At 36.8% G+C, this 23430-nt stretch overlaps 5 protein-coding genes across 6 annotated transcripts; 2 read left to right on the top strand and 3 right to left on the bottom strand.

The window, feature by feature from the left end:
• Positions 1-901: 901 nt before the first annotated feature.
• Positions 902-5122, bottom strand: lgals2a (lectin, galactoside-binding, soluble, 2a). The gene is made up of 4 exons (XM_057345650.1): positions 4990-5122; positions 2855-2934; positions 2596-2767; positions 902-2368 (listed from the first exon to the last, which is right to left on the bottom strand). Exons 1-4 carry the CDS (start codon positions 4993-4995, stop codon positions 2222-2224), a joined length of 405 nt encoding a protein of 134 aa, XP_057201633.1. The 5' UTR covers positions 4996-5122; the 3' UTR covers positions 902-2221.
• A 1058-nt stretch (positions 5123-6180) lies between these two features.
• On the top strand, positions 6181-7960 carry eef2kmt (eukaryotic elongation factor 2 lysine methyltransferase). The gene is made up of 8 exons (XM_057345649.1): positions 6181-6347; positions 6433-6495; positions 6574-6654; positions 6765-6866; positions 6935-7068; positions 7243-7490; positions 7613-7762; positions 7849-7960. Exons 1-8 carry the CDS (start codon positions 6219-6221, stop codon positions 7947-7949), a joined length of 1008 nt encoding a protein of 335 aa, XP_057201632.1. The 5' UTR covers positions 6181-6218; the 3' UTR covers positions 7950-7960.
• Positions 7961-8179: 219 nt separating this feature from the next.
• On the bottom strand, positions 8180-11017 carry alg1 (ALG1 chitobiosyldiphosphodolichol beta-mannosyltransferase). Its single transcript, XM_057345646.1, has 13 exons — positions 10643-11017; positions 10364-10441; positions 10157-10260; positions 9899-10047; positions 9702-9791; positions 9513-9623; positions 9271-9392; positions 9137-9175; positions 8983-9042; positions 8785-8895; positions 8569-8683; positions 8407-8482; positions 8180-8317 (listed from the first exon to the last, which is right to left on the bottom strand). Exons 1-13 carry the CDS (start codon positions 10914-10916, stop codon positions 8180-8182), a joined length of 1467 nt encoding a protein of 488 aa, XP_057201629.1. The 5' UTR covers positions 10917-11017.
• A 406-nt stretch (positions 11018-11423) lies between these two features.
• On the top strand, positions 11424-13788 carry lg11h16orf89 (linkage group 11 C16orf89 homolog). The gene is made up of 8 exons (XM_057345648.1): positions 11424-11891; positions 12127-12279; positions 12346-12496; positions 12574-12691; positions 12764-12926; positions 13013-13117; positions 13266-13343; positions 13437-13788. Exons 1-8 carry the CDS (start codon positions 11723-11725, stop codon positions 13538-13540), a joined length of 1041 nt encoding a protein of 346 aa, XP_057201631.1. The 5' UTR covers positions 11424-11722; the 3' UTR covers positions 13541-13788.
• A 118-nt stretch (positions 13789-13906) lies between these two features.
• ift70 (intraflagellar transport 70) lies at positions 13907-23430 on the bottom strand. Of its 2 annotated transcripts, none has more exons than XM_057345644.1 (19): positions 23265-23430; positions 23046-23111; positions 22496-22705; positions 22339-22395; positions 19971-20106; positions 19624-19728; positions 19404-19532; positions 19063-19112; positions 17868-18020; positions 17666-17731; positions 17353-17406; positions 17193-17258; positions 16818-16894; positions 16396-16606; positions 15701-15772; positions 15431-15534; positions 15084-15162; positions 14584-14713; positions 13907-14385 (listed from the first exon to the last, which is right to left on the bottom strand). In XM_057345644.1, exons 1-19 carry the CDS (start codon positions 23316-23318, stop codon positions 14249-14251), a joined length of 1956 nt encoding a protein of 651 aa, XP_057201627.1. In that variant the 5' UTR covers positions 23319-23430; the 3' UTR covers positions 13907-14248. The 2 variants fall into 2 exon arrangements, with proteins under 2 accessions (XP_057201627.1, XP_057201628.1); XM_057345645.1 differs by having other exon boundaries at positions 16818-16888.

Here is a 23430-nt window from a genome sequence, read left to right as displayed (position 1 = left end):
TTTATGTATACAATGAACCAAACACTATCATAACATCTTAGTTGATAATTTAATATACTTTATTTTTGACAAAACATCCCATGTTTTAGTCGTGACACACACATTTTCAGTAGTGATGGTAATGTTTTGGTAGTGATCACAATATTTAATTTGTACAGCTGAATCAGACTTTCAACATTTTATGTTAATACAAATAACTAACTATGTTGCACATACGCAGCCAGCACATTAAGCAGACACACATCTGACAGTAAATATCTAATAGAAAACCTACAGCTCACATACTATATCACTACTAAAACAAACTAAAATACTAATGATTTGCAACAGAGTTCTGTTCATTTCCTCAAATAAAGGATTAAGTGTTACTTTTTCTCACTATACCGAAACAATTTTTGTCCCTTCCGAAACAATGTTACCCAGTGATACGTTTTGGTAGTGACAATTTTTGAATACTTTTGAGCCTAGCTCAAAGATGCTTATCAGCACATGGTTTGCAAGCACAGTTCTGAACAAATGTACACACATAAAAACTAATTTTTATGGAATAACACCTAAAAAAGTTTGCTTAATTGCAGAAAAAAGATGTAGTGACGTTCACACAGATTTTCAGACTTTTGAACACATTTACTTCAAAATGATAAAACCGATCTACTCACCATGTAGCTTAGAGAGAGTGACAGTAATAATTCTTGATAAAAAATGTAGGGGTGTGGCTAAAATCAGTTTCAGCCAATGGACTAAAACATACACTGTTTCGGTAGTGACATGAAAATCTGGGACACATTTTTTTACATAAAGTTTAATCATTTAAAAATAAAATAAATATATTTTTTAACTTCACTTTATAAAACATCAAAATTATATTTTTAAAAACAACAATGGAAAAAAATGATAAAACAATTTTTAAGTTTAAATTTAGGGGTTTGGGTTCGAGACACCCATCTCCAAATTGAAAGTACCCAATAAATTATGATTTTATATATATTAAGCTTACTGATATTATAAATATTATTGTGGGTTTCGAAAGATGATAGAAGGATCTTAATAAACAACTAAAATTTGAAAACTTGAATGCTTTTTAAATGTTTTTTTTTATGTGGGACAGCAGTTTGCTCGAATTCTGTAGAATGGCCCATATACAAATATAAAATTTCGTAAAATTCGTTATAAAGCTTTCAGTAGGCTATATCAGTGTAAGACCACCACCATTGTAAAATTTAACTGATATTTAGAAATACCTTTACTTTAAATTACACAATAGACAGTATACTTTATGAAATCTAAATGGACCCTATCTAATATTGATCCATCAGTGTGTACTTTTCTAAAGAGGGAATTTTTTATCTTTTTTTTAAATCAAAATAGCTTTTTTGTTTTCCATTTCAGAAATTCCTTAATTTCTATTAGTTCTTAACAAAATTCAATTACTAAATTTAAGACTGTTCGCTGTTTCAATGGCATAATCCTTTACAGTACCCTTCTACTGTTTCCAACCACTGAAAAAAGTGCTTCAGTCAAGAAACCTTTGAATTCTGATATTTGGATTCTCAAGCACTAAATCTTTTATTCGTGTTCTGAAGGAGCTGTTTAAACTGGTAGTGTAATGAGTATTTCTGCCATGTCATGAGAATGACAGAAAACCTGATGGAATATAAAGTTCTGTTTCATTATAAATGTTCTCCTTTTGTTTCTTCAACCCATCAAATGGGAGCACCTGCACTAAAGCACTAAAATATGTTTCATCATAAACATATAAAAATAGAGAAAAGATAAATGGGGCTTTGTTTATTGGTGAGAACATTTTATTTGAATTGCTAACACCAACAGGCTTATGTTATGAATGTGCTTTAGTAAAAAATCAGGAGAGATTGTGTTGTACTATAGGAAAACTTGAGAAAAGCACGTAAATAACCTAGTCTGGAAGACATCAACCACCTCCGACAATGTATTGGTTTACATTTACTCTAAAGCCCATGATAATTTACCGTAGTTTGGCTCTATCTTGTGGTTGATAATGGCATTACTACATCAGTATTTTTGCTAGTTTATGTTAATTCGGCATACAAATGAAAGAATGTTATTGAGAGACTTGAAAGATTACTGCCTCCACAGTGAGTAAAAATGGTAGAATAATACAGCTGAATAGATGACAATTTAAGACAGAAAATAAAGGACACATCAGTGAGCTTTATTAATCTAGTTCTCCTTTTGGACTAGTCTACTTGATTTCAATCCCATGGATCCTGACATCACCATCAAAATGCATGTACTTATACTTTTCAGCACCTGGACGGTTAGGGAAGTGAATCTCAGAGCCATCTGAAAGTATCACATGGAATTCCTCATTGGTGAACGTGATTTTTATCTAAAACAAGGAACAGAAAGTAAGCATGAACCAAATTTAATAATACTCCAATTTGAATATTACTCATCAAACTGACAAAAAGATGTTATTGCAATGGTTAATTTAAATCATTTTTCTTTTTAATTCTTTACTTTTTACGTTTTCATTTAGATTAGTCATTCATTAGATTAGAAAATTCATTAAAAATATAATTTGTGTAGAGAAATGAAAGTAAATGAAAGTCTTGCCTGGAACTGTTCGTTTAGATTAAATGGAAAGGAGCCCGATCTGTTCTCCTCACACCAGTTGCCATTCAAGTATGAATTGCACACTATAGTGCGGTGGTCACCATGGGCATCAAAACGAGGGTTAAAGTGTAGAGCGATTTCCTCAGGACTGTGACCAATGTTAATGGAAAAACTACAAAAAACAAACAAGATTTCCATTGGTTCTCTAAATATTACTCATTTGGCTTATTAAGCGAAACCAAGCAAATAATCATCTTACTTTGTAGATTCAGCATTGGGGACTCCTGTAGCCATAAGAGTCTGTCCCACTTTAAAGGACATGTTCTGCACGACCACACCCTGTTAAAGAGAGCCCAGACACAAACTACTTGAGATACACACTACTGGAACAGGAACATGTGAATCCACTTAAATTGAAATGTTACAGCTGGGCATAGTGCCTGTTTTTTCCTTAGAGACCTGAGAAAGAAGGCTGTAATGATGTAGCTGTAATGATGAAGGGCACAGAATGGGTCTGACAACGCAGTCAAATTTTCCTAAGTGCTTAAAAGGGAAAACCCTGCAAAGGCCAAAGGCAGAGAGCCAGACCCGAACTTTCAAAAAGCTGCAGATGTGGCAAGATTCCCCTTATGGAAAATCTCAGCAAGAAATAGACCAAAATAAGAGCTATTTCTCGATCATTAGACCTTTGATAACTACTTTCCAGCATATGAAGAGATTTGATATGTTGAGAAGTCGGGTCAGCAGCTGCGACATCACAAACTAGATTATACAAACAAAGCCTCTGTGTATGATTCACAGCTGACCAAGGAAAGCTGATTTTTATAGCTGTTTTAATGATGCCGGAGGGGACAGGCTACAGCTGACAAGAAGGTGGAAAGAAAGGGCAGTCAAACAAGAGAGAGAGTCAAAAAGAGAAACAGGAGGAGAAACAGAGACTTTTATTCCGCAGAATATGAAAGGCCAGATGTGTAACAGAGGTGAATTCTTTCCACATTAGTCACTCTAACTGAAAATAACAGTAACGTTGAGCTCTTAGATAGAATCTGTTGCAAAAATATCTCTAAAAAAAATAGTGCTATAGCACTAAAAGTGGTTCTTGGCTGGTAATCATATAGGGCAAACACTTTTAATGCTATATAGAACAATATCTTGGTGCTTCAGTGGTTCTACAGCGGTTCTTTGGGATGACTGAGGGGATATATAGAACTGCTGAAGAACCATACAGGGGCTTAACAGGTTCTTTATATGGAAACGGTGTTATATAGCACCTCAGTCACCCCAAAGAACCTCTGAAGAACCACTGAAGCACCAAGATATGGTGCTATATAGCACTAAAAGTTGTTCCGCTATGATTACGAGCAAATAACCACTTTTAGTGCTGCATAGCACGTCTCAACAGTGTCACATGCCTCACTCTCTCTTTCTGCAGTATATTATGCTCTCTTTGTTTCTGTTTAGACTGAAGAAGACAGCTGCGGGAAGCACCTTCTCTATAGGCACATTTCTGACAATGAGTGAATAAATCACATTGCCTTTTCTGGGCTTCAAATGAATGTGTGTTAAAGGTCTCCATTAACAAGTTACGTTTTCTATGCCCCTGTGTACTGTACGGGTTCAAATCACTGAGCTGAACAGCTTTGTAGCCTATTTCTGGTAGTCTTGCGTCATCTGTAAAATAGCAAATTATTTAACATTAAAGTCAGATGAATTATCTTACAATTTGTATATCTTTTCTGTCCAGCTATGAATCACAGAAAACAGAGGGTATAGCCTATGTGCTGTGAAAAAGCCTGTGATTCACTTTCCTGTGATGTGATCACGCAGCTGCATTGCCTCATGATAAGGCTCACTCAGATGCTTGTGACACATCGTTAAAAAATGTTAAAAACACAAGGATATTCAATTAAAGTATTGTAAAAAAAAACTATGTGTATGCAACTCTATGATTGATTGAATTGGATCTTACTCTAAAGAGAGTAAACTTAATTATTGGGGAAAAACATTCAGGACTTCCAACCCCCGTCTCACTTCCAATATTGATTATGCAATGAAAAACGACATTTCTTATTTTAGGAGCATAACAGATGCAGGGGACACACCCATGAATTCATGCACGTGGGGCGCTATAATAACTATTAATGGCCCAAACAGACAACATACTGTACAGTATCAAGCGACAGTTAAAACGTCAATTCAACTGCATTCATCTGTAAATCGGTGTAAAAGCATCTGTAAAAGCAGACTGTGCTTGTTACGCGAATACAGTAAAATAGAGATAAAGAGGGACTTTTAGACACATAGCCTATGCGCTCATCTTACTAAAACCAAATCTAAAACAATGTGACATGAAACTATAGTCAACGTTTTAAAAAAGTGTTTAAAAATACTCACGCTCATTGCTACGTCACTCTTTGAATCCAACAACGAACTGATTGAAACAAAGCGTCCAGAGAAAACTTGTGCCGTGTGGAGCGGTTCTTATGTCAACTGTGAGGCTGGAAGTAGACCATCGTTTGGTGACTGATATTGACCTCATCCAATCGGATTTCTTTGCGTATCTCTACTTTGACCAATTGCAAAAGAGGTAAGTGGACTTAAGAAATCTATTTCTAGTATCATACCCCAGTAATACTCTATAAATACCAACAATTTATTAAAACAGATGACTAACCATAACGAACACTGGTAGGCTAGATAGGCTATTGAGACGTAATTGAACGGCATAATCTAGTTTAAAAAAAATAAAGAAAATTATGAACAGGTTATGTTTTAAGTGAGCACATAGTGAAATCTTCAATGCTAATTCTAAAATGTCGTTTCTAATGGAAATTAATGTTCAAAATGTCCAAAACACACTAAATGAACTTTGTGAACTTTCCTATTACAGCTGTTCGTGATTAAAATTTTGTCTTTTAACTTAGTAGGCTACTGTACTATCAAGGAATTAGTAGCATAATGATCAGTTGATGTATTTCTGGTCAGTGTGCTACAATACTCGGTATTTCGAAGACTGTTGACATAAAGGTGGGGTACAGCCAATTTGCGCAGCATCGCGAAACTAACAGGCATTTTTACCATGACAGTGAAGTTTGTTTATTGAGCTGATTGCTTTTCCAAAGTTTTTAGTGGGTTTTAATGTATTTTATTATGTTTTACACATTACTTATTATATGGTTTCTTGATTCCTTTTTTCACAGGCAACCTGTCCCCTTTTTCACTGTGTTCTATTACACAACGTGTCATGTTGGCAGGCAAAAACAGTCGAACGAGATTGCTCAGATCTTCTTCTCATTTTGTAATCTTGTATAATCTTGTGACCGACGTTCTTACGACATATAGACCGCAAACGACTGCAAAAAACAGAGTAAATAAAAGTCTTAAACTGAAATACATTTCATTGACAGCGGAATCCTCAAATAGTAGTTTTTTTCATCATCATCATCAAGAACGGCCAGTTAGAAGACGCACAAATGCCAGTGGGCAATAATAAACAACCGACCCGCCAGGTGGCGCTAGAAACAAAACGTGTGGATTGACACATACACGAAGAAATTAACTGTGAAATTCTTCTTCACACATGCGTCTTACGTACCAACAACAGCAACAAGCCACTGTGAACGATGAACGAAACACATCATGTCACAGTCAAGGAAGAACAAAACATTATCGACAACACCAGAAAAGAGGTCACACACATCTTTCAAGTCAACTTCTTCGCTATGTGTCTTTTAAATACTTTTCCATGGGATGTAAGTACCTGACGTTACATCAATAACATACAAATAAGGTTTCATGTTAGCATTTGTATCATAAATAATACGATCTGTTTTATAGTTACTAGACCGAGAACTTAAAAGCTCAAAGACTTCGGACGTCATCTTAGAGATTCTTGATAAGGTAACGTAAATATAGTTTTTGATTTAATAAAGAATGTAGTGCCCGTTGTTTTTATTAATTCATTTGTTTATTTTGCAGACATGTTTAAATGCAGTTTGTCGCGAGAATCCCCCCTCTCTGAAATACAGGAGACGCTTCTTAACAGAATTGATAAAAAGGGTCGGCTCTGTTTTTTTCAATCACAAAAATACTTGAATTTCTAACTTTACGTGGCACGTTCTATATTTTTCATAAAGATGTATTTAGTTTTTATTTTAATTACATTTTAGCATGAGATGTTGGAAGCAGAGCCCCTGGATGCACTGTACGAAGCTCTGGGAGAGGTCATGTGCGCACAGGAGAGGGACACGTGCTACAAAACCTACCTATTGGTAAGGCATTGCAACTAAACATGACATTGATATATTATAACAGAAAGATCAATGCAAAATCATGACAGCCAACAGGAGATGCTGTTAGTCTAGCAGAGAACGTGGCACTTATCTCTGAGGGCACAACAGGTCTGGTTACCTGGGAAGCTGCTTTATACCTGGCTGAATGGGCTTTGGAAAACCCCCACATCTTCAAAAACAAGTAGGACTTTACTTTTTGCCATTTTCAGTTAAACCTAGAGATAAAGTTCCGAACAGCATAATGGAAAAAATGTAAGATGCTGGACATTTTAAGCAAACTTCCAGTATTGACTTTGACTCTTTTACTGTTGTTTGTGCTTTGCATGGCATTGTGTTGATACATCTGTGCGTGTAGGACTGTGCTTGAACTGGGCAGTGGGGTCGGACTCACTGGCATTGTTGTGTGTCGATCGTCGAGTCCAACCAAATACATTTTCAGTGACTGCCATCCGACTGTGCTTCAGCGGCTGAGGGACAATGTCACAAACTGCTTAACTAACCGTCACTGCAACAGCGTGCAAGTGTGTGTGGAGCAACAGGACTGGCAAAAGGTGACTGATGAGCAGTTGCGAAGAATTCACGCCGACACCATCATTGCTGCAGGTAATGTTTAGAAAACAAATGCACACAATATAATTTTTAAGTGGTTTTTTTTAATAATTTGTAAATTGTCTCTATTCAAAAAAAGCTGTATTGGTTCTAGTAACTGTTTGTTTTGTCATCAGATGTGGTGTATGATCCTGATATTATTAGCTGTTTGGTGAAATTGCTGGCAAGGCTTTTCAACTACAAGTTTCAAGAAAGCCATCCTGATGTTTACATTGCATCCACTGTACGCAACCCCCAGACATATGACTGCTTCAAGACAGAATTAGGTAGGTTTCATATCAATATTCTATACCATATCAATACTACTTTTGTTAATTCCTATTATTAACACAATTGTTCTTTTTATTTACAGAAAAGGCTGGACTAAAACATGACATCATTAAAGATGCTGTCACGCAAGTATTCCCATACAACAGAGTCTCCACAATAGAAATGATCAAAATACATGCATAACAAAACCTTCAATATCCTTTTGTATTAAAGTATTTATTTACATATTTACATAAATAGCGTGCTTTTATTCTCATGTTCAAGTCTTTTCCAATGCCGTTACTGGAATGCTGAGTGTCCCACTATGAGGACAGTTTAGAATTATTTACCCTGTGCGAATACCTGACAGTAACTTTCCATTAAAAATATTCAAGAGCCTGTTTCAAAAGCCCATCAATAAATTCTGCTGAAAATCAGTCACAATGCTCTTTAATGAGAGGCAGGACGTTACGGTCCCAGTTCTCGTCCCAGCGCTGCTGCCCGCTTTCCCTTAGACTCTTCCTGAAGTGGAAAAGTTTACCCTGTTCACCGGGGAAGTTTGAAAACAGAAGCTACAAAGATACAACATAGCAGAATTAGCTATGCACAAAATCAAATACGTCACATTTATTCATCTTCTAAAAAGTCATAGATATCTCACCTTTAGCTGTTCAGACAGCTCACTGGAGTCTTTAAAAACAAGTCCATTTTCTTCATGTTTCACTAGCTCGTGCAAACTACAAAGAATAGATCATCGGTTGCTACATCTCATCACTGAATGAGACTTAATGCATGGACAGAAACGCAGATCTCATAGTCTTACCACTGAAAATGTATGGCACAGACTGGCAAACAACATCCGAACATATCAACCACTTTCATAGGAAGATCCAAACCGCTGGAGGATTTGTGCAAGCAGACCCCAAGATCAGCAGAGCCTGTGGTGAAACACCAGAAAATGGCACGATCAGGTAAATACGTACACCCCAGCAAAATGTGAAAATCTGGTCTCTGAAACATGTTAGTTTGGTTCTCTCACCAAGTAAAACAGGATAGTCCTCTGCTTCCAGCCATGGAGTGCAAATCTTGACATGTTTAAACACCTTAGAGTCAATCAGCTTCTTGTAATGCTCCTTCTGAGGACCTTTACCTGCATTGAAACAAAAAAGCCAAAGTCTTTAAATTACACTAACTGCAGCTCTGATGTATAGTTTATTTTTTAGACTGTATAGTGTACCTGTAATTACACAGACCAATGATGGAAGTTTGTCCCCGGTCTCAACAAACTTCTCATAGTCTATTGGAGAAAGAAGGAAATCAAATATTAGTCTAATACACTCTGAAACATAAAAGATGACATTTATGTGTACAGAGTGTAGATGAAACATAACCTTCAAGTGCTTGTAAAAGAATTGAGAAGTCTTCATCCTCTGTTGAAAGAACATGATGAAGAATTATGACGTTTTAATTAAAAATTGAAGGACAGTATTTTAACCGCTCAGTTTGGAACCCGTACAATACTGACCAGTCCAGCTGGTGCTGCTGATAAGTAAAGCAGGTCGGCCAGCAGAGGGTGTCACACCTCCTGTTTGAGTATTACGCTCTGTGAAAGCTGTTATTTCCATGTGCTCCTTAGTGACCTCAGAACTGCAAAATCACACTGTCATGTTATAATCTCATCATAAGTATATGTGTAATAATTATGCAATGACAAAGACCTTTTCATGTGTGAAACTGCATGTAATGAAAGCAAACAGCTGGACTAACCTTGGCCTAAATGGTGAATAAACACTTGCCATTCTGACAAACAGCTCATGTTGAAGTTTTATAGGCGTTTCTCTAAATATTGAGGGTGGCTTGTCATATAAAGTGGTTGCGCTGCAATTGAAACAATGCATTAACTGGCCTTCAAATAAAAAAGATTGTTTGGTTTAAAAAAAATAATTGAAAACATACTCAATGTTCCAGTTCTTCTTAAGATCTTCCCTCATCGCATTAGTAACACATAGGTTGTGATCCGAGAAACAACCAAAGAGCTTCTCATACCTACCAACAACAAAGTTGAAAAAATTAACATTGTTCCCAAATACCACCACTTATTACATATTACAAGAATACCCATTATTTATATAGTTTAAAAAAACTTTGCTTACCATTTTGCCATCTTAACAACAAGATGATTCTCTCCATGAGTGAGGGCCATTATGGTGTATCCGTAGTTGTGCCAGTCTATGATAAACTGGTTTCCCCTTAAACGACTCGCCAGCCATGCCACTGCTATAGCTGGCAGTCCAGGGGGGTTCTACAACATGCAAAAAACGTGGACGATAATAAATCTGATATATTATCTACATTAAATATATAATATATAGAAAACACTTTGCATCAAGCTTAACAGAGAAGAAGAATACCTGCATAAGAATATAGCCTTGGTCCTCAATCTTCATCAACACATAGAATAGTTGAATAGACTGCAGTATCACCTTAGAGACATATGCGAAGATTTTAGGTCCAACTGAAAGGCAAGAGGCAGATGACATTGTTGTTCAAAGAAGAATTGTTGTGTTGTTAGTGTGCATCATCTTTTCACAAACTTCACGCGTCTTTCAAGTTTATACCTCTGAGCCCCTTTAGTTCTGAAATGGGGAGTATATCTATTCTTTCATCCTCCAGAATGTCTTGGTGAGGTTTAGTACCTATGTGGACACAATACCAGCATTAGAGATGCAATCACAAACCTCACCTGTATCCATACCGCATAATGTACAGTTAAGCCTGTAGTTAGAGTTTTATGTTTTGTTTATAATATGGGGGACTGTAAAATAATAGAAATTTGAATATCAAAATTTAAGCCGATAATAACGCAGGGAGACTCGCACGCAATGATAGAATCATACCAAGAAAGCCAATAACAGTGACATTGTATCCGTGTCGGCTAAGAGAGAGCGCTTGATACTGCATGCGAGGACTGCGCCCTATATCTCCCAGCACCAACACGCAAATGTTCAAATGCGCAAGTTCATCTCGTCCCTTTAATCCACTGGCTAGTATAAAAATAAGCACCACTACAGCGGCTGGGAGAAGAGCCCACGATAAGCTCAACCCCGATAAAAGTCCCAAAAGAACCAATGAAACAGTCACTACGGCCACTGCCGCATTGGCATCCGCCATTGTGTTTTCCTGCTTATGACGTGGTCGAATGTAGGGCAAGAAATTTAAAGAGACATGCACCACTGCTGAACAAATGGCGCGAATGAATAAATCAATAGGAAATAAATAATTTAATAATTATTATAAATTATTCAACATAATACATTGATTTTATAAAAATGGACATAAAATACACAACTGCTAAATTATTAAAATGGCCGCTAATACATGTTGTTAATTGTTGGCAAATTGTTTAAAGCTTACAGTTAACCAATAAATAAATGAAACCTTTAAATCTAAATCTATTTTCTGGATATCACAGTTCTCTGTAGTACATTTTCATTAGCATTTGGGTAGTTGACAGACTAATATGCAAATTTGTCCTACGGTGTGACGGAAAAAAATTAGGAAAAAAATCTAACAATGAAGATAAATCTCTCTTATGCTATTATATATGATAAATATTAATAATATAAGACAACGTAATATTAACTGTTTGTTTTGTAAATTTTGCTATGTCACACCATAGGGTATGATTTATTCGCCAACTATATCCATTTTCAGTTTATTTCTGGCTAAAAAACCGGAGAGAGAGAGATCAAAATGAAAGCTGCAAATGATGGGAAATATATATGAGGGGACATGCAAAAGCAAGTATTCAAACTATGTGGTACCCCAGGGATACAAGCCCTGAATCTCAGCGGACCTGAGCCACGTGATGACTTTGCTATGTCAACCAGCTTCGCCTCGGAAAATACGGGGAAAAGCTACTGGAGACGCATAGACTTTCCCATTTACGATTTCCCTGCATTTTTCAAGCTTTTAAAATGTTGTATCCGTTCTTTCTGCTTCTTATTCTCACGTCCACGGTAAATCTATCAGGGCAAGATGTGATTGATAATATCCTTCTGAGTTTATCCAAGGGAATTACATACTTTGAGAAACAAGGAAGAAATATCAACCTGGACGGTGTTGTCGGATATATAATACTTCAAGGTAAACCATTATATGTTAAACATATGTAATGCATTTTTAAATTAGATTGTTTACAACTTTTGAGTTACGGTTGGATTATGAACTATGACAAATGTAATGTTGCATTTGTCAAACCTCTTAGGTTGCAATCGCTTTTCGTATTTACTCGAGTATGGACGGGTCGAAAATCAGCTGAATATAATATGCGTTTAGGTAAACAACGCTTTCTCAATGGTTGTCTGTTGACTTTATCCAGCGCAGCTGCGGAAGGCGACGCGCACTTGGCCGGACTCAGATTTCCTGAGTCTCTCTCAGCGCTCAGCTACAGTTTCCATGCTGAAGGCACTGAACAAAAGCCTTTCTGCTGCTGTCAGTGCTCTTCAGGAGACAGATACGAAATACTTTAAAGGTAATTGTCGACGTGAAATAAAATCGGAAAAAAAGCTCGAAATGATGACTGCACTTTCTCCTATAGAGTTTGAGCCCATCTTGGACAGCTCCTTTTGGTCCCTGCCTTCAGAATGGAGTTCAACAGACCCCTCGCTGGTATACACTTCCGTCAGGTCTATGGAGTGCTATGATGAGCACCTGAGTGACAAGTGCATGACCCTCCTACTAGGAACATGGTATGAATGTTGTATAATTAAATACCAAATAAAAATTCAAGCCAATACTGCAGCTATTTGTGTTGTTTTATTACCAGGAAAGACAATGGAACGCCATGTATCGTGACTAAGTCCTGTAGAGATGTAATGACGCAATTTGGTTGTCCACACTATTCGCTTTCCCACCAGCTCCTCTACTTCATGATAGGGACAATGGTAAAGACTTGTGTTATAAAAATGTGAGATTTATGTCTGTTTGTCTTGAGTTTGAGACTTGTGTCCTCTCAGAAAGGGTGCTCGAGAATGCTGAAGGGAGATATGAGATTGTCTCGCGTCAACATAACCGTGGATCATTACAAGAGAATCTTCTGCTCCAACATGATAAAAAGCAACCAGGAGAGTTTCAAGAATGGTCTTACCAGCCAAATGCAAGACCTCTTTTTAGAAAACAGTCAGTATATGCCGGAGGTTTATGTGATGATTGAGTAAGACTTGTCGATGGGTTAAAAATGACATTTGTTGTTTTATTTGTTACAGTTCTTTTATGTGGTTTGGTGGGATTCTCAGATTTCTATAAATTGGAATGGTTACAGTCCATTCTAATATGGCAAGACCAAGAAGTGGGTTGTTTTGGCAAAGAAGGTGAGTTATATAGCCCATTTCACACAGAGATTGCAGAAAATACTTTTATAATCATCTTATTCTGAATATAAAGGGCAAACAGCAAGACATTAAACAGAACACTTATAAAGATGTCCAGATATTAAATTTATATATATATTTTCCCCAGATGATATCGCCCAGATATTTGAAGAATTTTTGGATGCACCTCACAAACGGGTGAAAAGAAGAGAAAAAACACTGAACGGTGCTTGTTCACTCATGTTGAGAAAAGTGCCAAAATTAATTTATGTTGCTACTTTTATTAGTCTCTCTAAAGCGATTTTTTCTTTTTTTATAGATGGCTGCTCAAGTCATATGACAGGAGTCACAGTCAGTGCATTAGGAGGTTTTCTCAACTATTACCTATCAGAGCAGGACATAACCAAGAGACCCTTAATCTAAAGACCATTCCTAATGGGACATTACGTCACATTTTTTGTTTTCCCACTTTACAAAGAGTTTTAGAATTCACTCTCCATTCACTGTGAAGGAGGAGTAGGTGCACTCATACTGTGTAGCTGAGAACACCATGCCGGACTAAAAAATATGAAGATGAGGAAAAAGCAGAAAGCAGGTTATAATCACAAATTCCTGTAGAATACCACTCATTAGAGTCGCATGAAATAAAGAAAACCTATTCTGTTGTGTAACATACCTTTTTAATTCTTACATCCAAATTGTACAATATTAATGTTTTTAATACATGAAGTTAAACAGAGGCATGTTTCATTTACTGCAAACACAGCTTCGTATAAATGATTAAAATGCCCATCTTCAGTGAATATAATCTCTCTGCTTTAACTAAACGTTCAGGTTTGGAGGGTATGAACCCCTGGTGGTGTATTATTACATAAACATGCTTAAAAATACATGTTTGACCACAGTCCAGAAACAGCAGTATCTTTAAAAAGCGGTTTAGAAAGTACAGAAACCCTTTTACTGTACATCAAACCCCAATTAAATCAATTTGGCTTGTGTTACTACATTTTCAAGAGCTGTATTTTAATGACACATCAAATAAAATTCCAGTGATAAAACCGTGGCTGTGGTCTGTGCTGAATATAAGGCCAATATTCAGTTCTAACACAGATACAAACATATCTGCAAGGATCACTCATTCCACCCCGTGACTTCATAGAAGAGAGCTTTGATCAGGCGTGATTCATACGTGACAGTGTTCTTGCCGATGTGCATGCGATCTTCCTCCAGTGGCTGCTCTATAATGGCAGGCACATCCTTCCCGTACACTTGAGGAGAGGGTAAAAAGAGTAATTAGTCCCATGGAGAATCTCCAGGTTTATTTAATTAGCATATCGGCTTTCAAAACAGGCATTTCATCCCCAGCTGAATGAAACAAATCTAATCACTGGATTGGTTTTTATTGCATTGCATAATACCGGAGCATCAAAGCCTGTTATACAGCACCTGTTGTGGATAGCACTTACATTCACAGTGCTCCAGAAACTGAATGCACTCCTGCACCACTGAATCCCGCAACATGATCATGTGTTTGGCCATGTTTTCCAGCAGTGAGAGGAAACATCTTTTAGCGTAGAACCAAGTGTCTGTTCCGAGCTGAAAACGTAATGAAACAATGTCAGTGTCATGCCAAGCAGTGTACTACGATAAATTTCACATGGGATTCAAGTTAAAAGGTATGATTATGCTTGTAAATAAAGACCCTGTTTTGATACAAGATAAATCTTTAGTTCTGACGCATCTAAAAGGGTTAAAGAAGACCAAAGCCAGAGAGCAACAGCCAACAACTTATGTGCATCTGTTGGCTGAGTTTCAGTAAGAATCCCAAGGTCTTTAAGTGACCCTGTTTTTGCAGCTGGTTACAGTGAAGACAACAGATATTTCTGGACTGACTAAAATAATCTTAAATGTGAAGTGAGATAAATACTATGAAATGTGAACAGAAAGTTTATGAAATCTTTATTACCTTTTTGTTGTATGGCTCCAAACTCTTTATGACACGTGAAATGCCAAAGTCATAGTTTCCTTTAGCACAATATAAAGTCCTGTAAAAATATGTATTATGTAAGTTATACAGGTCATGGTGACGTATGGTGAAAAGGATGTCTGTAAAATAAAAAGATATAGAATATTCCATTATTTCTGTGTTTTTTTTCTTTTAGCAGTATGAGAGCTGTCTACAGACTATCTATCACTTTGTGTTCAGAAAACCTAAAAATGTCCATACATTTAGGATAAAAATAAACGCTTCATAGTATTTTTCTTGCAGGGACAAATTGACACATTTTACAGTGTAATGTTGTGCGTGCGTACCCTATTACAAGATTAACAATACACAAATGAAATATTTTTTTGTCTGGGTCATCATAAGAGATTTGCTCCTCTTCTTTCTCGATCTTCCTCATCAGTTCTTCAGCCTTTACAAACACACACAGACAGGAAATAACAGTTAACAAAGAAAAGCTATTCTATTGCAAGTGATTTATAGATTATAGTTTCATATTAATATAATATATTAAATTTATAGTATATGAGATTATATTTATATTACAATAATAATATTTTATTTTTAAAAAGTTTTACCTCTTCGTTTTGACTGGTCATGATGTATGACACGCACAGGTTTGCAAGAACAATTGCACTGACGTTAAGGATCTGCGTGACAAAATGTGACTGTTAATTCTGTGCAACAATTCTAATAAAATCAGGCACACAAAATGAAACACCATGCAGAAAAACCCATGCACACGCAGCAAGACTCAAAGGGTCACAGGTCATTTTACCGAGGGCTTTGTTTTGCAGGGACACTCTTGAATGTTACACTGTTCCAGCTAGTAAGCAGGAGAGCAAAGAACATGTTTTCATTTTAAATGTTGATATTCACTATAGAATTTTCAGAGGAAATTCTTTAACGGAGAGTCTCCCCGCCGCTGTCAAAGTACATGTAGAAAGATTATTCCCAGAGACCCCTGGAAAGAGGGACATGAAAACCTCAGGGAACCTTTACCTTCTGGAAACCAGCTAAATCTTCCATTGTGTTATTTTACATATACGTACTTATATACTGTACATTGAACATGAGTAAACGATAAACTGCACAAAAAGTAAATGAAGACTAGCCTTTCACCAAACCCATACCTTTGTACCTGAGTAATATGGCAATGAGAACAATATTTAACATATTCTTATTTCCTTATCAAGGACTGCTGGTCCATAAATGGGCTTGAAACACAATTCAGTAAAATAAAACATTTAAGATATTGAAATGTTACACTTACATTCTCATAATGCTTTTTAACGATAGGCTCATAGAACCCAATGGCTTCTTTATATTTGTTATCTTGCATGAAGAGCACATGAGCAACATTGAGTTTCCAAGTATCATGCTCATTGCAGAACTCCAGGGATTTGTGGAAGATCTTCTCCACCGTGCTGTAGTTCTCACGATTCCAGTAGATTTTGGCCTGAGCCATTAATACAGGAATGTATCTTCATAAAAGTTCAAGAAAATACAAAGCATTAGAAATGACACATTTAAAGATTGACTTTGATAACAATGTCCAACAATCTGAATCTCAAATGTACTACTACTACTGTTAAACAAAACGTTTCTATTGCTTGCTTGGGTAACTCACAATCACAATATACCGTATTTGCATGTACTGTATGTTCCACACAACAACAAAACCCTTAAGTTTACCTCTCAAGAACTTCATCATAGTCTTGAACATATTTTTTTAAGGAGTCATCATCTCGGTTGTGTCTCGCTTCCTGCACCTTAGAGGAAACACAGGAGTAGCTTTAGAGTTTCCAGCTAATAAATTAGTTATCTCCATAGCATCCCTATATAGACGTGAGAATTCAGTTTGAAATTTGCTTTGTATTACATAGGCATTACATTTTATATTTTGATATCTTTATTATTATTATTAACAATAAACCTGTAAAGTATTTTGCTGTTACAAAAATGCAAACAGATAATGTATTACTTATGATATATAATACAAAGTCAGAAAAATATTTGACAGATACAGGCATGCATGCCGTAATTTTTTTGAAAATGCAGAGACGCAACCTGCTTCGTAACCTTGCGTAGTTGCTCAGTCAATTTTCCTGCAATTTCGTCAAATTTTCGAAAAGCCTATGAAAAATAAAAACTCTTTATTATTGAGAAACAAATGCTCAATACATCACTACATATTTGCCAATACAAAACTCAGCAAAAGATTGCTTGCCTCCTCAGGTGCCGTCTGGCATGTGATCATGGCATCCAGGAACTCAAACAGGTACTAGAAACAAGAGAACAAAACATGAGCCCTAAAGTCTTGTTGCAAGTTCTGATGTGTTCCTACTTGAAATGCCTTACGGCAAGAAAACCCAGTTAGTGCGGAGGTTAGTTTTGGAACTGGAATACTGAAAGTGTTTAAGGCTTGTGTCTACATGATTGCATTTGCATAAAACTAACACTATTTTACTGATAGAAAATTACTTTTGTTTAAGAAACATGTTGTGAAACAAACTACAAAACATGCTATGAAGTTTACTTACCGGTGTGAGAAATTTGTAAGTGAGATGGGCATTTTCAGCCAGAACATCAGCAGCGAGGTCAAAGTACTGTCAAAAATAGCAATAAATATAACAACTATAGCAAGAAATTGGCATTGTGCATTCAGACACGCTCCTCTTTATTAAGAACTATTATTATGGGACTTCTTGACTATATGACAACTTTTCACTAAAGTGCACTAACCTCATATTTGCAGTACAGCAATAGTAAATTGCCAAATGTGACAGGAGGGAAGGGGTTCTGCTGAAGTAGGAAAGCAAGTTTCTCGAAACCCTCTGTGGGCTTGGTGTCCATGTTCATTAGTGCCTGGTTGTGAAGAGTGACTGGATCCAGTTCCTGAATAGATTTCAAAAGAATTTGTTCTAAGAAAACAACACTTATGATTTTAGCGGGCATCAGTTATGTGGTTGGCAGCTTTTAACTGATCAGAAAGTTAAAGTAGTTAAAGACAAAAGATATGATAAATAATATGAATGAACTGTAAATTGTGAAGTCAAATCTATTGTTGAATCACCACTATTTCATTTCACTAGAGGGCAGCAGATGCTCATGTGAGCATTTTTCAAAACAAAAATATGTTATTTGTATTAATTCTTTCTATGGGTAGTGTACAGAGTGACCTATCTACACACTAATAGTAAATACATTTGTATACTGTAACTGTTCAATTATGGCTTTCAAAAGAAAAAAACCTCTCGTAAATACATTCCTCACCCTGGTCCAAGCTACAGATGCAGTGTTTAAAAATACCTTTCCTACAGGGAGAAACTGTGTATTTAATGAGTGCTTATGTAAGATGGATCACTGTTTGGACTCATTGACGTCTTCTAGATGCCAGCACAAACTAGCACAGAAACATGTCCCTGCAGTCCAGCATCATTTCAGCCAGCAGGTATGAGCTTACCAATTTACCAATCCCCACCGGAAAGAGAGTAAATCTCCACCAAAAAAAATCACTAAAACAGCAAATTCCAACTTCAGAATTTGAGCAAGCCCACTTTATAAGGATCTAAAAAATGATACCTAGTGGTTGAGCTATATAATGCTCATTTCCTTTTCTGTACAAGTAACAACACACCGCCTGTCAATGTAAAAGTTACGGTAAGCAAGATAAAAGTTAAGCAAGTGTGTGTGTGTGTGTGTGTGATTTGGCATTCCTATGACATTGACTCGCAAGAAGCAAGAGTGAGCACGCTCAGATCACGCAGCATAACTAATCGTGAAAATATTCTCATGACAGCCATCTCATCCGGAAGCCTTTGTTTTCTACATTGCTCTGGAAACACAGCTCACAGCTCAAAACTGAATTGAGAGTTACCAGGAAAGATATTTGAAAGTAATACCAAAGAGGCGATTTAAAGGTTTATTTTCCAAGTACCTCTTCCGATCGAGGGGGCATGTCAGTCAGAGCCTCTTGTGCTGCAGCATCTGCAGAAAGATACAGAATTATGGAGCCAATATTGTTGAGATGAGTTACATTTATAGAATTTTAATAGTAACCGCAACACTAGACAGACAGAACGGAGTGGTTTATCACCGCGGGCTGAATTACACAGAAAGTCAGCATCATTCCTAATGCAAATGATATTCTAAATCCTAAGAGGCCAGAAATTCTTTTGACAGATCTGTGGTTCATTATATGATAGGAATAGGAGTGCGCTTCAAGACAATAAGAAATCCAATGTGAAACATTAAATCACACTTTTTATCTGTACTTACAGTTTTTCAGCTGATATTCAATAGCCGATTTCAGATTAAAGGCTTCAATCAAAGCAGTTTCGTGCAGGACAAGAGTGTTGCCAACACTCCTTACATCAATGCCTTCCGTTGTCATGCCGATACTAAGTTCTACAGAAGTAAGAAATGCATTGCATAGATATTCACCAAACAATAAAATGCAACACAACAACAACACCCAAAGACTTTCAGATACACCTACCTGGATGCTCTCGGATTCCACGCTCAATAATTTCTGCAATATACTTGAGTGCTGCAGCATACTGCTTCAAACTGTAGTAACACAGCGCTATATTGTACGCCAAATCTGTAAGAAAAAAACCCAGACAAATTTAGAACGCATACCACTGTGTCAAAAGGTCACACACCACATCCATTTCCACAAAAATCTAAATGACTACCCTCAGGTAGTGTGGTCGAGTCAATGTGAAGTTTGTTACTGCTGGCGAAACGATTACTGGGGAACACCAGAGTGTGTGTTTATCTGTTTTGTTCTGTTTAGCTCCTGCGTGTAAACCACAAACACGTAACCAGTTGTAAATCGCTCACCTGGCTGGTAGCCTAGTACATTCATCGACGACATAAACTTCTTGCAAGCTTCTTCATACTCTCCCTCTTTATAGAGCAAACACCCAAGATCCACATCATAGTCGGGGTCCTCCTGTGGCAACTGCTCCACCAATGTCTGGAGAGACGAAACCAAATGTTCCATTTATGTAATAAATTGTCATTCTTGCTACACTTTGTGGTCAAATGGTGATTCATTTTCCACATGAGCCACGACTTAAGAGCTCTTACTGGACATTTCATGTAGTGGTCCCAAAAAGCATTTGGACATTTTAGTCATACTTTCAAGTGTATTATATAACAAAATGACATATTAAGTAAGTGTTATTTTAAAGAAAGCACAATCACACTTTTTAAAGGGATACTTCACCAAAAATGGAAGATTCTGTCATAATGTACTCCCCCTCAAGTTGTTCCAAACCTGTATAAATTTCTTTGTTCAGCTGAACACAAAGATATATATATATAGGCTACACGGAAGAAAGTTTGTAACCAAACAGTTCTGAGGCACTATTGACTACCATAGTAGGAAAAATAGCTTTCTTTGTGTTTAGCAGAACAAAAAAATCAAACAGATATGGAACATCTTGAGGGTGAGTAATTGATGATTTCATTTTTGGGTGAACTATCCCTTTACAACTTTGTAGTTTTTCGACCTTAAAATAATGTCTCAAAAATCATTTCAGTGGTAGAACAACTCTTAACCAGACAAATTCTACTGTCGCTGCTACCTGAGCAGCCTCATCAGGCTACAACCACACTCTGAACACAGTTCTGTGTTCGGGTCGGTACACACAGCCCCGCCCATGCCCTGCCTGCGGAAGAGTGTGACATGGTTTCCAAATGACGTTTCTGCATTCGCTGGTTCCATTGGCTGAGTAAACTTCAATTCAATTCAATTCAATTTTATTTATATAGCGCTTTTCACAATGTGCATTGTTCCAAAGCAGCTTACAGGAGAAAATAAGAAAAACTGAAAAACACAGAAAAGGTAAAACACAGCACAGTGCATGGTGTTTATAGAACAATCAAGATTATTCTAGCAAATAATATCTAATAAATGCAGTCTCCCGGTGGTTTATTTAGCATATTTTGCATTAAGTGAATGCTTGGCTGAAAAGATGTGTCTTTAATCTAGATTTAAATTGGGAGAGTGTGGCTGACCCTCGAATAGTATCGGGAAGGCTATTCCAGAGTTTAGGTGCTACGTATGAGAAAGCTCTACCCCCTTTGGTGGATTTAGTTATTCTAGGTGTTATCAAAAGTCTGGAGTTTTGAGATCTTAGAGAGCGTGATGGGTTGTAGTGTGGTAGAAGCTCTGTTATGTAGGTAGGGGATAAACCATTTAAAGATTTATAAGTCATTAAAAGAACTTTAAAGTCAATACGATACTTAATGGGTAACCAGTGAAGGGTTGATAACATTGGGGTTATGTGATCGTATTTTCTGGACCTGGTTAGAACTCTGGCGGCTGCATTCTGAACTAACTGTAGTTTGTTTATTGATGCTGCAGGACAACCACTAAGTAGTGCATTACAGTAGTCAAGTCTTGAGGTCACAAATGCATGAATAAGCTTCTCTGCGTCAGCCACATATAAAATATTTCGTAATTTGGCAACATTTCTAAGGTGGAAGAAGGCTGTTTTTGTGACATGTGAGATGTGATTTTTAAATGACAGGTTGCTGTCTAATATAACACCAAGGTCTTTAACTGTATTTGTTGGAGTAACAGTGCAGCCTTCAATTTGCAGGTTATAATCCAAAATATTCTGCTCACGTGTCTTTGGTCCGATAAGTAATATTTCTGTTTTATTAGAATTTAATAGAAGGAAATTACAAGTCATCCAATGTTTTATATCTTCGATGCACTCTGCCAATTTGGATAGCTGGAACGTATCATCTCTTGATGAGATATATAGCTGAGTATCATCTGCATAACAGCGGAAGCTAATTCCATGTTTTCTAATAATGTTTCCAAGGGGCAGCATGTATATGGAGAATAGCAAGGGTCCTAAAACCGATCTCTGAGGCAATCCATAATTTACTTGCGTTAGATTTGATGACTCCCCATTTAAGTGGACAAATTCACATGTATTGCTGTGCCCATGGGGAAGCTTATACAGCGACATTATTTACAACACCGGTCACATGCAATTGCGCTTATCAACCACATGGGGAACCTGCGAGCAAAAGTTCTATACTGTTGCTTTAAGCATAGCAGTTCACAAAACACGTTTGATTTAACATAATCTGAAATGTGCCTGGACAGTGTTAGTTCTAAGAAAAGGTCGTGCATAATTTATTGTGTAGATTCCAGATAACTCGGATGCTCGTGGAAATGTAATGTTACCTTTGCACCTGCAAAGTCCTCCTCGCCATATTTGATAGCAGCTTGCAATTTGATCATCTGTTTAGAAATTGGACAATGCATGTTTCAACGTCAAAAATATTTATATTTTATAAACTATTAAATGATAAACAGATTTAAGATTTTATTGCATCCGCACCTTAGTATGATTAGTTGAGCTGTCCAATAGGAATGTGGCCTTCATGGCCTCTGGGAAGGCACATGCTCCATAGAGAGACTGGGCATAATAGAGTTTATAGTCCTCCGCCTCTGGATGAAGCTGTGTCAGCTGTTCATAGCACTCTGCTGCATTAGTAAAGTCTTGCATGTGATAATAACAATAGCCGAGGAGTGACAGGGCAGCCCTGGACTAAAGATAGAGAACAAGATGAATAGGCTGCATTTTGCACCTTTATCATACAAGATCTTTTCCTATAGATGTGATTTAATGAACTTTTACCACATTTTTCACAAATCTAGACAAGTTCAAAGTTGTATTTGTCACTTATGCAAAGGCAGTGAAATCACTTATTGAATGATTAGTTATAAATGAATCAATAATTCTACCTAAGATTCAATACAATAAATCGTTTTACTTCCTTTTAGCTGTTTGTATAGCTGTATTCTTTTCCTTATAACAAAACTAATATTTAAGCACATAACGTAACGCTCATTGATTGGCTTAAAGAGTTAACATTAACGTTACTTACTTTGGTATGTTTCTGATGTTCTTTGCTCAAAATATGAATCGCGTCTCCATATCGCCCCTCTTTGATCTTAAATCAATGTCATAAACATTAGTCAACAGTCCTAAAACATTTTTCTTGAAAATTGCTCAATGAACTGTTTTTGCTGAAAGGGCACGTTAGCAAACAGACGGATTGTAAGTCTAACTGTTAGCCTGTTAGCTTGTGCAGCTAATAACTCACCATTTTGTACACGGTGGCCGTATACTCGCCATCTTTAATCATTGTCACTGGCATGATCGTACCCAAACGACAAGTATAATTTTAATCCATGTAACAAATGATCAAAGGTAAAAAGTTAAAGATGCGTCGCGCTATACAGAGACAAGGCTCGGGTCGCTTAGCAACC

The sequence above is a fragment of the Triplophysa rosa genome, linkage group LG11 (assembly GCF_024868665.1).
Source record: "Triplophysa rosa linkage group LG11, Trosa_1v2, whole genome shotgun sequence".
NCBI classification, from domain to species: Eukaryota; Metazoa; Chordata; class Actinopteri; order Cypriniformes; family Nemacheilidae; genus Triplophysa; species Triplophysa rosa.
Note: the sequence above shows the minus strand (reverse complement) of the source record. Positions and strands in the feature narration are given on the sequence as shown.

What these genes read in the sequence shown, in the direction of transcription:
- lgals2a (XM_057345650.1), bottom strand. An exon ending in CCCAATGCTGAATCTACAAA is followed by an intron (nt 2,768 to 2,854) that starts GTAAGATGATTA and finishes TGTTTTTTGTAG; the next exon opens with TTTTTCCATTAACATTGGTC. An exon ending in ATCTAAACGAACAGTTCCAG is followed by an intron (nt 2,369 to 2,595) that starts GCAAGACTTTCA and finishes TCCTTGTTTTAG; the next exon opens with ATAAAAATCACGTTCACCAA.
- eef2kmt (XM_057345649.1), top strand. Translation starts at nt 6,219, where the DNA reads ATGAACGAAACACATCATGTCACAGTCAAGGAAGAACAAAACATTATC. An exon ending in TCTTAGAGATTCTTGATAAG is followed by an intron (nt 6,496 to 6,573) that starts GTAACGTAAATA and finishes TTTATTTTGCAG; the next exon opens with ACATGTTTAAATGCAGTTTG. An exon ending in GCTACAAAACCTACCTATTG is followed by an intron (nt 6,867 to 6,934) that starts GTAAGGCATTGC and finishes AAATCATGACAG; the next exon opens with CCAACAGGAGATGCTGTTAG.
- alg1 (XM_057345646.1), bottom strand. Translation starts at nt 10,916, where the DNA reads ATGGCGGATGCCAATGCGGCAGTGGCCGTAGTGACTGTTTCATTGGTT. An exon ending in CACTGTTATTGGCTTTCTTG is followed by an intron (nt 10,442 to 10,642) that starts GTATGATTCTAT and finishes GTGTCCACATAG; the next exon opens with GTACTAAACCTCACCAAGAC. An exon ending in GGACTATCCTGTTTTACTTG is followed by an intron (nt 8,684 to 8,784) that starts GTGAGAGAACCA and finishes GTTTCACCACAG; the next exon opens with GCTCTGCTGATCTTGGGGTC.
- lg11h16orf89 (XM_057345648.1), top strand. Translation starts at nt 11,723, where the DNA reads ATGTTGTATCCGTTCTTTCTGCTTCTTATTCTCACGTCCACGGTAAAT. An exon ending in CGGATATATAATACTTCAAG is followed by an intron (nt 11,892 to 12,126) that starts GTAAACCATTAT and finishes GACTTTATCCAG; the next exon opens with CGCAGCTGCGGAAGGCGACG. An exon ending in AGATACGAAATACTTTAAAG is followed by an intron (nt 12,280 to 12,345) that starts GTAATTGTCGAC and finishes TTTCTCCTATAG; the next exon opens with AGTTTGAGCCCATCTTGGAC.
- ift70 (XM_057345644.1), bottom strand. Translation starts at nt 23,318, where the DNA reads ATGCCAGTGACAATGATTAAAGATGGCGAGTATACGGCCACCGTGTAC. An exon ending in TGCTGTACTGCAAATATGAG is followed by an intron (nt 17,732 to 17,867) that starts GTTAGTGCACTT and finishes TATTTTTGACAG; the next exon opens with TACTTTGACCTCGCTGCTGA. An exon ending in ATTGTTAATCTTGTAATAGG is followed by an intron (nt 15,163 to 15,430) that starts GTACGCACGCAC and finishes ATATTTTTACAG; the next exon opens with GACTTTATATTGTGCTAAAG.